Source organism: Lepidochelys olivacea (assembly GCF_965140295.1).
Source record: "Lepidochelys olivacea isolate rLepOli2 genome assembly, chromosome: 1".
Classification (NCBI taxonomy): Eukaryota; Metazoa; Chordata; order Testudines; family Cheloniidae; genus Lepidochelys; species Lepidochelys olivacea.
Window position 1 is genome coordinate 109,816,480 of NC_140411.1, and position 15,425 is coordinate 109,831,904.

Below are 15,425 nucleotides of genomic sequence, written 5' to 3' on the forward strand. Positions count from 1 at the left end.
CTAGCCTCTCTGATCTTGGGGCTGCCAGGGGCCAGTTTGTTCTGTGGTATAACTTGGAACTACCTCGGGACTGCCGTAAATTGCATGGACTAATAGCAGCTGCTATGACACCTGAGGAATCACCAGGACGCTCTAGCTATGCCTCCTGCTGACTCTGAGCATGTCCCATACAGGAGTGTTGGTATGAGGGCTCACAAGCCTCAAACCCAGGCCCATAGAGTTCCCCAGGCAGCGCTCAGGCCACATTGCCACCCAGCAGCTCACTTGTGTAACTAGGGAAGGGTCCAGTGACAGGTGAACTCACAGAAGCCCCCCTCAAGCTCCTGATTGGGGGAGACATCCAGCCCCTCCGACTGGATGAGGAGCACTATATATTTATCTATCCTGAGCACTATATATTTATATATCGCCCCCTGGAATCTATGTAATCTCCTTGGGGGTTATAGAAATATTCAGGAATAATGCACAGTTGGTTGAAAGAAGTTATCCATTCCTTTTATCCCAAATATAGAGAAAACACTTCATAGAATTTGGGACACGTATGTGCCTGGCTAACTTCAATCTACATCTAAAAGTAGTGTGAAAAAAACCCTGTACTACACTGTACAGTCAATAAACCATGCTCTGAAGTCCTTATTTTCACCATTGTTAGTAATTATCTGTACTACTTTATAATAATAGCATGGCAGCAGCAATATTGCCACTGATTTCAGTTGGATCGGAACCCATGCATAGCCTTTTAAAAAAAAGTCCTGAGTGCTTTGACTTCCATGCTGGTTTGGTATTTTGTGTCTGTTTCAGATAAGCAAAATTTAATTTACTTACTCTTCCTGGAAGTCCTGGAAGACCTTGTGCGCCCTTGTCTCCCTGAACAGAAAAACAATTTACATTTTTAAACTCAAGTACCACACAATGAAAACTGATCTACCAATGGCATTCCATTAGCTTTTTAGTCTTACACATGAAGACTTTATGTTCCAACAACTCACTGAACAAGATCAGTATAGAATCCACTTTACAAGTGCAAATTTGGGCCGGATTCATGTATACAGACCCCTTCTTTTGCAAAAACTCACAAAATACAAAGAAGTATGCAGCCAATTAATTGGGGCAGTATGTTCAGTATTTTTCTAAATGACGAGACATGCACTGTTTTATACTAAGTTACATTTATTATTACAGGCAGGTCTGGTAGCACTCCCTATTATTAAGATGCTGACATTTCCCATTATAAGACCTTGTTTTCCATTGCTTACAACTTTGCCAAACTGTAACTGTTTGGGATGAAATTTTTCATGGTAGGTGTCTGCTTCAGGCTGAATTTTGGGGGGAAAATTTCAACCAAAATGAGAATTATGCTAGGGAACTATACATAGTTTTGCCCATGGTAAAAAATTCTGACAACCATTTACCTGGAAAGCTCTAGTTCCCCCATACTTTGGCGCATGGACTTGAAAATTGTCAGGGGGTGGCATTTTTGTCATGGCTATACTTTTTGCTATCCCTGTTAAAATCTGCCCAAATCTGGCCATGTTATAAGACTTTGAAAAAATTAGTTCACACACGCTCAGGGGAGACTTCTTAGCCCTAGTACACACTGGGGGGGTGGGGGTGTCGATGTAAGGTATGCAACTTCAGCTATGAGAATAGGGTAGCTGAAGTCGATGTACCTAGATTGATTTACCGCAGCGTCTTCACACCAGTGAGTAGACTGCCGCTGCTCCCGTCGACTCTGCTTGCACCTCTCATGGTGCTGGAGTTCTGGAGTCGACGGGAGAGCACTTGGGGATCGATTTATCGTGTCTAGACTAGACACAATAAATTGACCCCCAATATATCAATCGCTACCCGATATATCGATCGGTAGGTAGTGTAGACCTAGCCTTAGATTTTAGGAGCTTAAATCTCCAAAGATTCTGTCCTCATTGAGTGTGATTGAGCCTCTCACAGCTCCTTGTGCTAATCAAATGGTGCATCCTCACAAGCAAATTGAGTATGATCCTTCCAGACCAGGGGTACAAACACTAAGCTAGACTTTCTCTGTAATGGCTGTTCCCAGTTACTGTAGGCCAGGGTACAGCTGGGCACTGGATCCGAGAGCAGGGAGTCTGTCTCTCTTGTGCTCTCTGTGCCCTTCATGCTGGCTCCCAGACAACATGAAGGAGAAAGCCAGGAAGGAGAAAGTATGATTTGAATGCAGAGGAGACAAACGCCAGATTGGGAAGAGGAAAAGAGCAGATTGGGACAAAGAGTTTGGGAGAGTAGGACTGGAGTGGGAGGCAGGAGAAGAGAGAAACTGTGACTGGTTGGGCAAAGGCAGTGAGACTCAAAGCTGGAGGTGGGGTGGGGCTGGTGTGGGAAAGAGGGAGGACATTTGACCATGTAACTAATGACTATGATATTTCATATGCACAAGGAGGCCGAAATAAGATTTCACAGGCCACCTTAATTCTGGCATTTCCTAACTTTTGAATGATTGACTTTGCAATCTTAATAATATTTTTAACATAGCTTTTTTGTGTGTGTAATATGTAACTGGTTACTGTAAGCTATGAATGCATACAATGGAATCTTAGCTATTAATTCTGTCCCAAAGAGATAACATTTAATTACTTACCTTAGGACCAGGGTCACCTGGTAGTCCTGGAACACCAAACCTACCATCCTCACCCTATGCGTATATTCGAGTGGGAGAGGAGAGAAAAAACAAATCAGACACAATAAATACAGTTGTACCTTATTAGTGATAGTGTCTCAGTTTAAATCCTCAAACTGATCACTTTTTCAACACAAAAGGCAATTTATATAAATAATTCTGAAATCTGCTGGAATCACTCTACAGTTTTCATTTTTCTTATTTTTGCATACAGTGGAATCAAACATTTAGTATAGAAGACAATTTTTTCTTTTAAAAAGCTAAAGAGTAATATTAAAAATGCAGTGAAACATACAGGTTGTCCTTTTGGTCCTCTCTCGCCATCTTTTCCAGGTTTTCCCTGTAAAGCACAAAATTCCACATTACTGAATTATGAACATCAAATTTGTATCATTTCTGTACACACTGCCTGAAATGTTAAAACTAAGAATCCAGCAATATAATGAGTTCATGAATCCTCCTTTCACAGCTAACAATGCACAATGTATGACAATGGGCAAAAAGATGACCACTGAAGATGTACATTTCCCAGCATGCTGATAATTTAGAGCAGTGGTTCTCAAACTTTTTATTTTGGCAACTCATTTCACACGGCAAGCCTCTGAATGTGACCCCCATCCCTTATAAATTAAAAATGGAGGTAATTTAATTTTAATGTAATTTTAATTTAACAGGGGCTCCGGCTATCAGTCTAGCCAGGCACAGGCTGACAGCTCTCAATCCCCAGGTAATAACCTCGCAACACCTTGAGGGATCACAACCCTCAGTTTGAGAACCGCTGATCTAGAGTCAAACACAGAACTGCTGATCTCGCCATGTTGCTCAGATGGTACTTTAGTAGACAATTAATATTGTTCTTATTTTATTATATAATCAAATTTTATCTCCTATTTTCCTTTTTTGTTTGTTTCTTTTAGGAATGACTGTGCATAGATACCATGAATGACAGGTGTTCCTGAAATAATGCTGATTAGGCAAATTAGCTGCCATATATGTTTCTTTTGCTCTTGTTTTACTTTCTGATCTCTGGGGGTGATTTTTCAAATCAGTAAAAAATAGCTAAAAGCCTTATCAACCTGTTCAAATTAAGTATGCACATTTCTTTTCTTTTAGGATTTGTACATACGGTATTTGTTTTTTACTCTAGGTTATTTTATTGCCCTCCCCCCACACCCGGTCTCTTTGTGGATGTTTTGTTCTTCTATTAAATTTAGCTAAAAATACTATTATTTTAAAAGAGGTGCGAGGCAGATTCTAAACTCACTGATGTGTGGAATGCACTTCGATGTCATTGGAAGTTCCACGATTAGAACAAGTAAGGAATGTGGAATGCCCTGAACAATGATTTTGATGTCTACACATTTTGCCAAATTAGCTATACAAGGCTATTCAGAATACTGTACCTCTATTTCTTCCATTTACTGCCAGAGAGGATTTCATATCTCATATTTTAGATGTGTTTGTTAATATGGGTCTCAAAGAAAGCATGGATTTTTTTTTGTGTGGTTTAATTCCTCTATTTGTAACACTTTGAAAGTAAATGCAAATCTGTTTTCAGCAATTTAAGGATTAGTTCTTAGTTAACTCTAGACTATCAAAGGCATCAGTGACTGATTTATAATATTTTTTTTTTACATCAGGACTATAGCATTTTATTTGTCAATTGTGCCTTTCATTCTAGGGTTAGATAATATTTATATGTATATGTGCAATAGAGTACAAATGATTCATGAAATGGCTATAACTGGTAAACAAATCACTACAAACAATTACCACATTTTAAGGGTAATTTCTTTATAAATTGTTTATTGTCTATATATTTAAAAACACTTAGGCTATCTTAAATTGTATTAAGAAAGTAGATTGGCACAGAATATATAAAGAGACATTGAACTAATATATTCAGACTGTGTAAGGCATGAATACTGCATGCAACTCAGTCTAATTAAAAATTAGTTCCATAAAAATAAACAAAGAAACACCAAATTCACACCCAAAACAGAAAAACTGGTAGGACAAGAAATGATACACAACAGAAAATAACACATATAATCAGACTATAACCGGAATATGCAATTCTGAATCATACCACGGAGGAAGAATGAGCTGTTGGTTAACCAGCAGATAAAGGGATGTAAATACTTATTTTTCAAAATGTTTATAAGAGAGAAAGTAGCAGTAGTAATCCCAAAACTTAATGAAGATTCTTCAAATAATTCATCAAACTGTAGACAAATCATTCAATAAAACTAGAGTTTCAGATTTTAAGGATTTGTTCGATAATGTTTCTTTCAAAAATTGTCATTACTTCAGAAGTAATTGAGATCTACCCAAAGAGCAAAATATGCAATAAACATTAAAAACTTTGTTCAGGAGATAATACCAAAAGTAGCATGATGTCCCTGAACAAGCTATACCAGGATACTTTGATTTCTTTGCAAGAGTTTCTCAAACTTTTCAAGTTGGTGACCCCTTATTTGAAGTCAAATATTTTCACAGGCCCCTTAAACCTACATTAAGAGTACAAAATGCATAAATGATAAGCCCATATAATTTATCTGTGTTTGTCTTTTGAGATGTTAACAGAGAATACTTAACCTTGAAGGGTAAAGGTTTAATGGGGCATGAAGGAGCAAGATTTTCTTTGGTTTAGATTTTAGTAACATTTCCCATGCCTACAACCCTCCTTAACTACTTTTCATGATCCCCATAGGGAGCATGACCCATCAGTTGAGAAACATTCCATTTAGATTTTTATATGAAACCTACCCATGCTAATAAACTATGAAAGATATGTTATAGCTCATCCAGAAGTTATGGGCCTGACACAGGAATTTCTGAGTGAGGTTCTATAGCCTGTGTTACTTAGAAGCTCAGACTAGATGATCATAACTTTCCCTTATGGCCCTAAAATCTATGAAAAACAAGCTAAAAATGAGCAAGGTAACTTATGTTCGTCAAGTCATTTTCTCTCCATTCCTCCCCTTGTAGGAGAAAAGTTATGTGTAAATTAAACAGATTTACTGTGCATAGTGTATTTAAACTATACAGTTTAAATACACTATGCACAGTTAATTATGCAAATCTTTCATTTAAGTACAGTAAAAGCTGGGTTATCCGGCACTTTACCAACCAGAAAGCTCTATAAACCAGCATTTCTGATATCCAAGCACGGGCTCTGTGGCTTCCATTGGCTGGGAACTGTGGCCAGTGGGAGTTACGGGAGTGATGCCTGTGGGTGGAGGCAGTGCACAGAGCTGCCTGGCTACACCTCTGCCTAGGAGCAGCAGGGACATGTCGCCACTTGTGGGGAGATGTCCGAGGTGAACGCCGACTGGATCCAGCACCCCAAACCCCTCCTGTGCCCCAATCCCCTGCCCCGAGCCCTCTCCTGCACCCAAACTCCCTCCCAGAGCTTGTGCCCCACACCCACTTCCGCATCCCAACCCCTGGCCCTGAGCCCCCTCCCACACCCAAACTCACTCCCTCCATTGGTAAGTATAACTCTGAGGTAACTGGAATTTTTGACTAATGGGCACCTCCCTTTTCCCCCAACATGCTGGATAACAAATCATTTGGGGGGGGGTATGTTATGTTCTGTCCTGTAATGGCTTGAACCAGCTTCCATTGAAGTCAATGGAATTCAGTCAACTGTCAATTCAATGAAAATGGGATCAGACCTTAAATACTTTGTAAAGTATTTGTGAGGCTTTTAGACATCACTGTATACTTTTGGCATATGGACCATCAGGGTAATCCACTGGCAGGCTGCGAGACATTTTGTTTACATTGACCATCCACAGGCACGGCCCCCCACAGCTCCCAGTGGCCACAGTTGACCGTCCCAGGCCAATGGGAGCTGCAGAAAGCTGGCTCTATAGAAAGCTTTGGCAAAAATCCCATATTAACAAATATATCACATCTTACATCTCACTGATAAGATATCAAATTTAATATTTATTTAATAATTTTATGTAAATAATACAATGGGCCCTATCAAATTCACGGTCCATTTTGGCCAATTTCACGGTCATGGGATTTTAAAAATAATAGATTTCAGCTATTTAAATCTGGTGCTGCCTTTAGAGCTGGGCAGCTGGAGAGCGGCAGCTGCTGGCCAGGAGCCCAGCTCTGAAGGCAGAGCCACCGCCAGCAGCAGCGCAGATGTAAGGATGACCTGGTATGGTATTCCCACTCTTACTTCTATGTTGCTGCTGGTGGGGCACTGCCTTCACAGCTGGGTGCCTGGCCAATAGCCGTTGCTCTCTGGCCGCCCAGCTCTGAAGTAGGGTGGCAATACAGTGATCCCCCTAAAATAACCTTGCAACTCCCTTTTGGGCCAGGACCTTCAATTTGAGAAATGCTGATCTCCCCCACGAAATCTGTATAATATAGGGTAAAAGCACACAAAAGACCAGATTTATCGGGGGAAGACCAGATTTCATGGTCCATGACATGTTTTTCATAGCTGTGAATTTGGTAGGGCCCTAACAGTGATGCTCAGTTTTTATTGATAAAATACCGTATACTTACTCGTGAGCCAGGTTTCCCAGGTTCACCTTTTTCCCCTTTGATACTTGAGCCTGCAAATCCCTTAAGAAAACAAACCAGATTAATCATACTGTATTTTCTGTTGTACATTTTATTTTAGTTATAAGCCATTAAGACACACAAAGTCCTTTAAGGCATGGTCGCCATTGGGTCTGGTAAAATCTCTTAATACAAACAAAATGATTACATAATACTTACTCGAATCCCTTTATCACCTTTTTCACCTGGTTCACCCTAATAAAATTAAAAAACAATGAAAATCAATATATGGAAAAATTATCCATAATCCACTTCTGGAATAAATCATTTCCTCTCTGTCAGATACAGTACATTGTTTCCATGTTCCCCACTCTCTTTCAAATTACAAGGCCTAGTAGGCATGCAGGGAAAGGTAGCTTGTCAAATTTTAAACTTTTTTTTTAAAATACAAAATTAGAATCCATTCAAATCTAATGAATTATACTAATAAATTATTGCTTATGATGCCCCATTAAATAACTATAAAATTCATTAGCGTTCAGGCTCACTGGAGGTTATTCTGCTAATGAGCATAAATCTAATATAAATTAGTTGTTCAACTTTTAAATATATTTGCAATTAACCAGAAAAAATATGTTGATCAGCCTGTATATTACACTTTGGGCCTATCACCCTATCTGCCCCAACCTTCCCTCAGCAGAAAAAGCCACAGGAAGGTGAAATGTTATTCAGTACAAGATACAACATTTCTGCCACATTTTTTTATCCATAACTTCCCCTCAAGCATCCACAGACAGTCAGTAGCCTAGTGGAAGGAGAAGGCTGCACTGGCTGGGAATCCAATGTAAAAGGGATCCCAATTCTGCAGATCTCAACTGCACCTTCCAGAGTCACACTTCCTCCCAGGGATTCTGGAACAATTTGTATAGTGGGGATGCTGTGAGCCATTGAACCAAGCTGTAAATCCTGTATATAATGGAAATCACTTGAAATCAGGGGTGCTGCAGCACCCCGTGGCCCCCACACTCCTAGTTCCAGCACCTATGCTTCCTCTTGGGCTGCATGGGCAATTCCTGTGCAGTGCTGTCGTTGGCTTCCCTACTAGAGCTGTGCAATACACACCGCAGGGAAAGGAAGTATGGAGAGGAAGATTACATGAGTGTAACTGAACTGCTCAGTTTCTGGAATGGGGTGCCTTTCTTCTCTCAGTTCACCACATACATGATATTGTATTAAAACTTACGGAAGTATGAGAGAACATTCTTTAACGTACTTGTGGCACCTTAGAGACTAACCAATTTATTTGACCATAAGCTTTCGTGAGCTACAGCTCACTTCATCGGATGCATACTGTGGAAAGCATAGAAGATCTTTTATACACACAAAGCATGAAAAAATGGGTGTTTACCACTACAAAAGGCTGTTGAATTGGAATTCATTTGCAAATTGGATACAATTAACTTAGGCTTGAATAGAGACTGGGAGTGGCTAAGTCATTATGCAAGGCAACCTATTTCCCCTTGTTTTTTCCTACCCCTCCCCCCTCCCAGACGTTCTTGTTAAACCCTGGATTTGTGCTGGAAATGGCCCACCTTGATTATCATACACACTGTAAGGAGAGTGATCACTTTAGATAAGCTATTGCCAGCAGGAGACTGGGGTGGAGGGAGAGAAAACCTTTTGTAGTGGTGAACACCCATTTTTTCATGCTTTGTGTGTATAAAAGATCTTCTATACTTTCCACAGTATGCATCCGATAAAGTGAGCTGTAGCTCACGAAAGCTTATGCTCAAAGAAATTGGTTAGTCTCTAAGGTGCCACAAATACTCCTTTTCTTTTTGCGAATACAGACTAATACGGCTGTTACTCTGAAACTATTCTTTAATGTATAACCTTGTTACCAAAGTCTTCTAGAGACGTGACTTATTTACACAGGTATTAGCATATTCACAGATTATCCCTATACAAATTCTTCATATACTTACAGGAAGAGCATTAAACTTTATTCAGGAAAGTTAAAACATGGACCAAGTTTGCATAATTGGCATTAGACTGCTTATAACGCTGGTTTCCCTGTCTTTCTTTAGTAAGCTTGTCCCCACAGTCTTTAAGCAAAGAAACTAGGAGTCCAATATTGTAAGGACTAAGTAATATTTTCTCACCTTCTCTCCATATATGATTACACTTCCTTTCTCTTTGTGTTGTGAGGCAGTTCCTTGTGGACCTGGAGGGCCCCCCACTCCTCGTTCACCCTATTGACACAAAATTCAGGATTATTAATTTAATTAGAAAGAATATTTATACGGAGAACATTCATAAATACAATCATTAAAATAAAATAGAACTACCACTCACTTTAAAAAAATGACAGGATGTTTGTTGGATTATTATTTTATCAAAATCAAACACCTAGTAACCCAAAGGTTTGCACATGCAGTTGCAGAAAAGCACATTACAAACAGGCTGTCAGACTAAGACCCTGCTCTGAGTCACCCTAATGTAACCTGCCTGCACCCTGCCTGCAGCGTAATTACTGCTCAGTCATACTGGCAGGTCCACCTTGTTAATCCCTACAAGGATACAAGAGGTGTCTTTATCAGGGAAAACAACCAGCTAGGGGAAAAGAGGTCATGCAGAGAAGCCCCAAGCTTAAAAGAAAATAGTAGGTTGAAGTTTCTGCTGTTTCACCATTATTAGAGCTTCCCATAAAGCTAAACCCTAGGAGAGAGTAAATTTGGATGATATACCGTGTGTATTTATTTTATTCTCAGCAAGATGGGAACTCCACCTGCTTCCACACAATAAAATCAATAGCTGTTCAAGGAATACACCTCCTAAAAGACCCTATATACTATGCACATTATTTCTGCTGTTATATTTCCTACTCAATTTTTGCAAAAGGCAAACCCAAGTAAGTCAACAAATCAATCTCACTAAATCTTCTACTTTTTTTTCTGCACATATTCTTCATGAAACTTTGCCTCAACAATTACATTACATAAAATATAGGGTGATAATCATTCATTTCCTCCATAGCAATCCAGATATACAGAATTACAATGGTTAAGACAAAATATTTACAATATAAAACAAAGCTAACCAAAAATCCCCATACCTCTCTATATCTTTTTACATTCAAGTTTCAGAAAACATACTCTGTATTAGGAGATCTAACTGAATTCAGAATTATTCCTTATATTAAATTATAAATAATGAATTTTCTACAGAAGGTAGATCAGGAACTTCTGTTTTCATAAGAACAAGGAGACATTCAATTAAATAAAAAGATGGGAACTGTTAAAGTTGAAACTGATAAATGGAAATACTTTTACGCACAATATGTAATTTGGCTGTGGAACTCACTGCCACAGGAAGTTACGGAGGCCAAGAACTAAGCATGATTCAAAAAGGGAATTGACATTTCTATGGATAACAGGAATATACAGAATTACCAAAATTAATTATAAGAACTTTGGCAGGAATTTTAAACCACATGCTTCAGGGCTTAAACCAGTCTAACTATTCAAGATCAAGATGAGGCATATGTGGGGGACACATGACCCCATATATGCCTATAGCAGGGTTCTTAAATCTTCCTCTGAAACATCTGGTGCTGGCCACTGTCAGAGACAGGATACTGAATTAGATGGACCTTGGATCTAATGACGTATGGCAATTTCTATGCCTAATGCCAGTCATGTGAAATTCCACAAACCATGTTGGTAATTAATTATACCAGCCAGTGATTTGAACCAGGTTTGAACACAAATCTTTTAAAATGAAAAAGTTACTGTATTGGCTTACTCTACAGAGTGACTCCAATACCAAACTTTAAAATAAATATAGCTTCAAAAATATATCTAGCAGTTGTATTCTAAAGCATTTCAAACAGAGGGGCTTACCTTATCACCTTTTGGTCCTTGAAAACTCAAGCCCATATGACCCTGATGATAAAAATTATACATGTGTTACTGAATTAGCCAACTTTCCTTTTATAAATATATATATATGTAAGGATTTTATAAATGTGGTAGATTTGGCCCCAAATCTAACCTTCTGTTTATTCAAATATGGAAAGTCCTCGAGGCCCATATATTCTTATCCTGAATTAAAAGTTAATTAGCCATAAGCCTGAATGATTATTATTTTTTTTTATTCATTTCTGGTCATGCCTAGAATGTGCTCGACATCTTCAAAACATAAAAAGGCATAGGTCCAGCCATGAGGAGATCACATTATTTTTGTGAAAAACAAACAGAGATGGAGGATGAGGATCAGGAAGACATACAATTAAGGGGGCCATAAGATTATAACATAGTTTTAATGACAACTAAAATATAGCTATATGTGTGTATACACATATTTAAATGGACAAATCTTTCACTCTTTCTGACAAAAACTCTCTTTTTCCCACATACTTCTCTTTCAAGACAGATATATAGAAGCAGAGACCATCCCAAATGATCTTATAAACAGTCATTATATTTATCCTATTTTTTCCCTATCTTTAGCTCAACCATGTGTTCACTTTGACAAGTTGGGCAATGGTAGGACTGCAGAAGGCATGGGAGATGTGGCCTCCAAATAAATATTTGGCTATGATCAATGGGACCACTGTACATCCCACACGATCTCTGCCCTAATGTTGGCTTTCCCTTTGCCTGTGCACTCAGTGCAGTCCCAGAAGCCCTGTGAATACCTGAAACAGTCCTATTTAGGACATGATAGTCCCAAGTTCTTTGCACTCAGTAGCTGGGGCTGAAAAAATATGCAACTGTTGGTTTTTGTGTGTGTGCACTTCCTGCCTCTAGATGCCAGAGATCACTGCAGCTACTACAGCTGGGTGGCCAGAAGCTGTCTTTCCTCTGGTCCTGACTCCTGCAGAGAGTCAGCCCCCAACAGCAGTTTCAACTTAGTTCTGCCTTCGGAGAGGTGGCACCAGATGGAGACAACAAATGGGGAGAGGAGTAAGCCCCATGAGAGAGATGGAGGAACATGGAATCCCAAAATGTTGGACAAAACAAGACACATTAAAGGTAGCAGAGAGCGAATGTGCAGGGGGACACCCCAGATCGGGGTTGGAAGATGGAAGGAAGTTTGGAAGGAGAGAAGAATAGTCCCCAGTTGAATGCCAGAGGAGGTAGCAGGCCACTACACTCCCCCACCATATACTACTCAATGCCACCCTGCCACCATCATCAAGAGAATGGGGGGAATCCAGAGCCTGTTGAGGGCAGGAGTGGCTATGGGCTGGTGAGGGATCAGCCAGAGGTTTTGTTTAGAATGTTCATGCACACTACTGGGGTGGGAGCTGGAGATCTCCTTTCAGCTGACTTATACCAACATAGACTCTGATTCTTCCAGATGCAACATCAAAATGCAATATATGGAATAAAGGCAGATGGCAAATCATGACTAATGTCCATTACGCCAAGATGTACTATTTTTATTTTTATATTTACCTTGCTGTCTACTCCTCCTCTGCACACTCCCTATCATTTTCTGTCATAATGCATATTGCAAGGTCTTTAGGGAAAGCATTGTCTTTTTAATAAGTGTGCATATAGGGCATAGCACAATGAGGTCCTGATCCTCCCGATCACTCACTCCTGTCCCCCATCCCCCATGAATGAAATTCTCATGAACATTTTAGTGGCATTTCAATGACAAATTTTGACTGACAAATTTTGAAATTTTCAACCAGTTCTGAATAAATAATAAAAATAGTAGAATATAACACTTAGTGGTGTTTTGGTCTGGTAGGAGAGCATATCTTAAAGAATACCTACAAAACCATACCTTTTTTGAGGCTCTGTTAATTAAGATACAATATTTTATATAAAGACACAAACATGCACAGAACATTTGAAGACTAGCACGTCGAAAAAATAGCTCAGTACTGCCTATGAAAATCCTCACCTTCTCACCCGGAAGTCCCGGTGGGCCTGGGGGACCCTATAAGACATGACATTTTATTAGACCGCTTGCTATACATTACATGTAATGTTTTCTGCTTACCCCAGACATTAAAAATGCACCGTTCTACTGGTGTCTTCATTTTAATGGAGAAAGATCAATATCATGTTTTTAGTACTTTCTAACTTCCAGAATTTGTCTAAGCTCTTACATTAGGGGTGTGATACTGCAGTTAAGAAGTGCTGGAGCTGGTCACTACCTGGACAAGAGACACTCATAGCAAACAGCAGGTGCTGCAGGGAGTGGTGCTGGTGATTCAATAGATAGCACTCTTCCCTTTGATTTATGCTTGAACCAGTTCCCCAACCTTAGCACATCTGTACTGCTGAAGGTGCCATTTTTCAGATGAGATGTAAATCTTATGTCCTGCTGACCACTTGTGCTGAATAATAATCCTTAATTTGCGTAATTTAGATAAGTCTTTGTTAACTCAGTAAATGTAACCACTAACTCAAGCATGTTTACACTGAGTCATATCTTGCTCCCTTTTTATACAGCAGTTTTGCAGTGTAGATTCCACAGCCATGGATTCATAACACAGATTGCCCTGAATGTAGCTCACTATGAGGGGAAACAAATAGTGCTGATTTTTAAAAATAGGATTAACTGGTCCCTGCTTGCTGGTATCTGTGGTTTTCTAAGGCCATAAAGGCAGAGAATGTATTCTGACATCTACTACACCTGTCAACGTATCAAGTAGTTCAGGTGCCTTGAACATTTGGAATTTAACACAACAGGAGACCTTCTACTTGGGAAGAGATTGCCTTTCCTTTGTTCCTAATAGTACCTCTAGGACAATTTCAGCAGCTATTTTGATTTAGATTAGGCTGTGAGACCAGCAACACATTTTCCATGGATTCAAGAGGGGAAAATGTAAAAATCTATTACAAAACTGTAGAAAGAGGGGCCAGATTCTAACAGCCACTGAAGTAAATTAGAGTTATTTGCATCTTGCAGAAGCAGTCCCCTGGAGTCCAAGGTCACACAGAAGATGTGTGGTATAGTAGGGACTGAATCTGAGTTGCCCAAGTGGTAGGTTAGTGCCCTAACTACCATACCATTCATCCCCAATATGCCAATCATTTAGAGCTTTTTCATAAAGCAGCAGTACATAAATCATCATAAAATGACACTTACTGGAACTCCTGTAATCCCTGGTGGCCCGATGGGGCCTTGGAGCCCTGGCAATCCTGGTGTACCCTGAAAATAAGAAGGAGCCATTAAAAAGAGATACCTATTGAGAAATTTAATGATGCTTATATATATTATCTGGCTATACTGAAAGGACAGGGGACACCTGATATGGTTTTAATCAGGCCACAACTTTATTATTGGATGTCTGGGATCACCTGGCAGATACAAGTGTACAGTGCAGGTAACCCCATGTTCATTATCTACCTGGGGGGCTTCTGCCAGGCCCCCCTTTTCCATCCAGGTTCCCAAACTAACTCATTTCTGGGACCATGCCATCCCCCCACTTGAACGAGGGTTAAGGTGGGTTAGATGAAAGGGGTTGGCTCCCTGATATACCAGTCATAGAAGTCCTGAACCCCAACCTCTCCCCGTTCCACGCCTTTAACCAACACCTAGTTTTTAAGTCCTTTACCAAGGCATATTATCTAGTCACTGTATCCCTTCCCTATGGAGTACCTTCCCTGGACATCCGCCCCACACTTACACAATGAGTTGCGACACATAGCTTAATTCCCTTCACACCTCACCTCAACAAAGCCCTCCCTGAACCCACTGTGGGGAAGGCAAAAAAAAAATGCCACTCCACCTAGGCCAATCTGGTGGTGAGGGAAAAATTCCTCCCAGCCTCCCTGAAAAGAAGTGGCTTGTGCGATGCCCACAGCAGGGCCTGACCAAATCTGGCATTTTACCACCTCCAGGGGAGGAAGAGTGGGTGCTGCTTCACCCACTCCTGGGAAAAGGGGTTCTACTGCCAGGACTTGCCCCTTTTAAACTCCTCAGCCATTCTGGTGCCAGGGCACCATGCTGATCTATTCCCCTTTTGCAGCAACTTCAGAGTCTTTCTCTTCCTCCTCTTCCCCCGTAAAGAGAGACCAGTGCTTTTCAGACAACGCTCTACCCCCACTTAAAGATGTGATGCAGTCATTTTAGTTAAGACTTACTGGTAGTCCAGGGAGGCCAGGATAACCTCTTTCACCTTTTAGCACATTTTGTGGTAAGAACCCAATCACTTCACCTGGGTCTCCCTATCATAGGAGAAGGGGGAAAAAAAGGTGAAATATATATATGC

General features: G+C 40.1%; 1 protein-coding gene across 2 annotated transcripts in view; it reads right to left on the reverse strand.

Moving 5' to 3' along the window:
- Positions 1-15,425, reverse strand: part of COL4A1 (collagen type IV alpha 1 chain) — a 209,249-nt gene that overhangs the window by 79,931 nt on the left and 113,893 nt on the right. For both annotated transcript variants that reach the window (XM_084610506.1, XM_084610507.1), the window contains exons 9-18: positions 15,298-15,381; positions 14,300-14,362; positions 13,106-13,141; positions 11,089-11,130; positions 9,349-9,438; positions 7,406-7,441; positions 7,190-7,249; positions 2,952-2,996; positions 2,618-2,671; positions 826-867 (exon numbers count right to left, since the gene is read on the reverse strand). In XM_084610506.1, the coding sequence (XP_084466632.1) occupies positions 826-867; positions 2,618-2,671; positions 2,952-2,996; positions 7,190-7,249; positions 7,406-7,441; positions 9,349-9,438; positions 11,089-11,130; positions 13,106-13,141; positions 14,300-14,362; positions 15,298-15,381 (552 nt within the window). The remainder of the gene's footprint in view (positions 1-825; positions 868-2,617; positions 2,672-2,951; positions 2,997-7,189; positions 7,250-7,405; positions 7,442-9,348; positions 9,439-11,088; positions 11,131-13,105; positions 13,142-14,299; positions 14,363-15,297; positions 15,382-15,425) is intronic.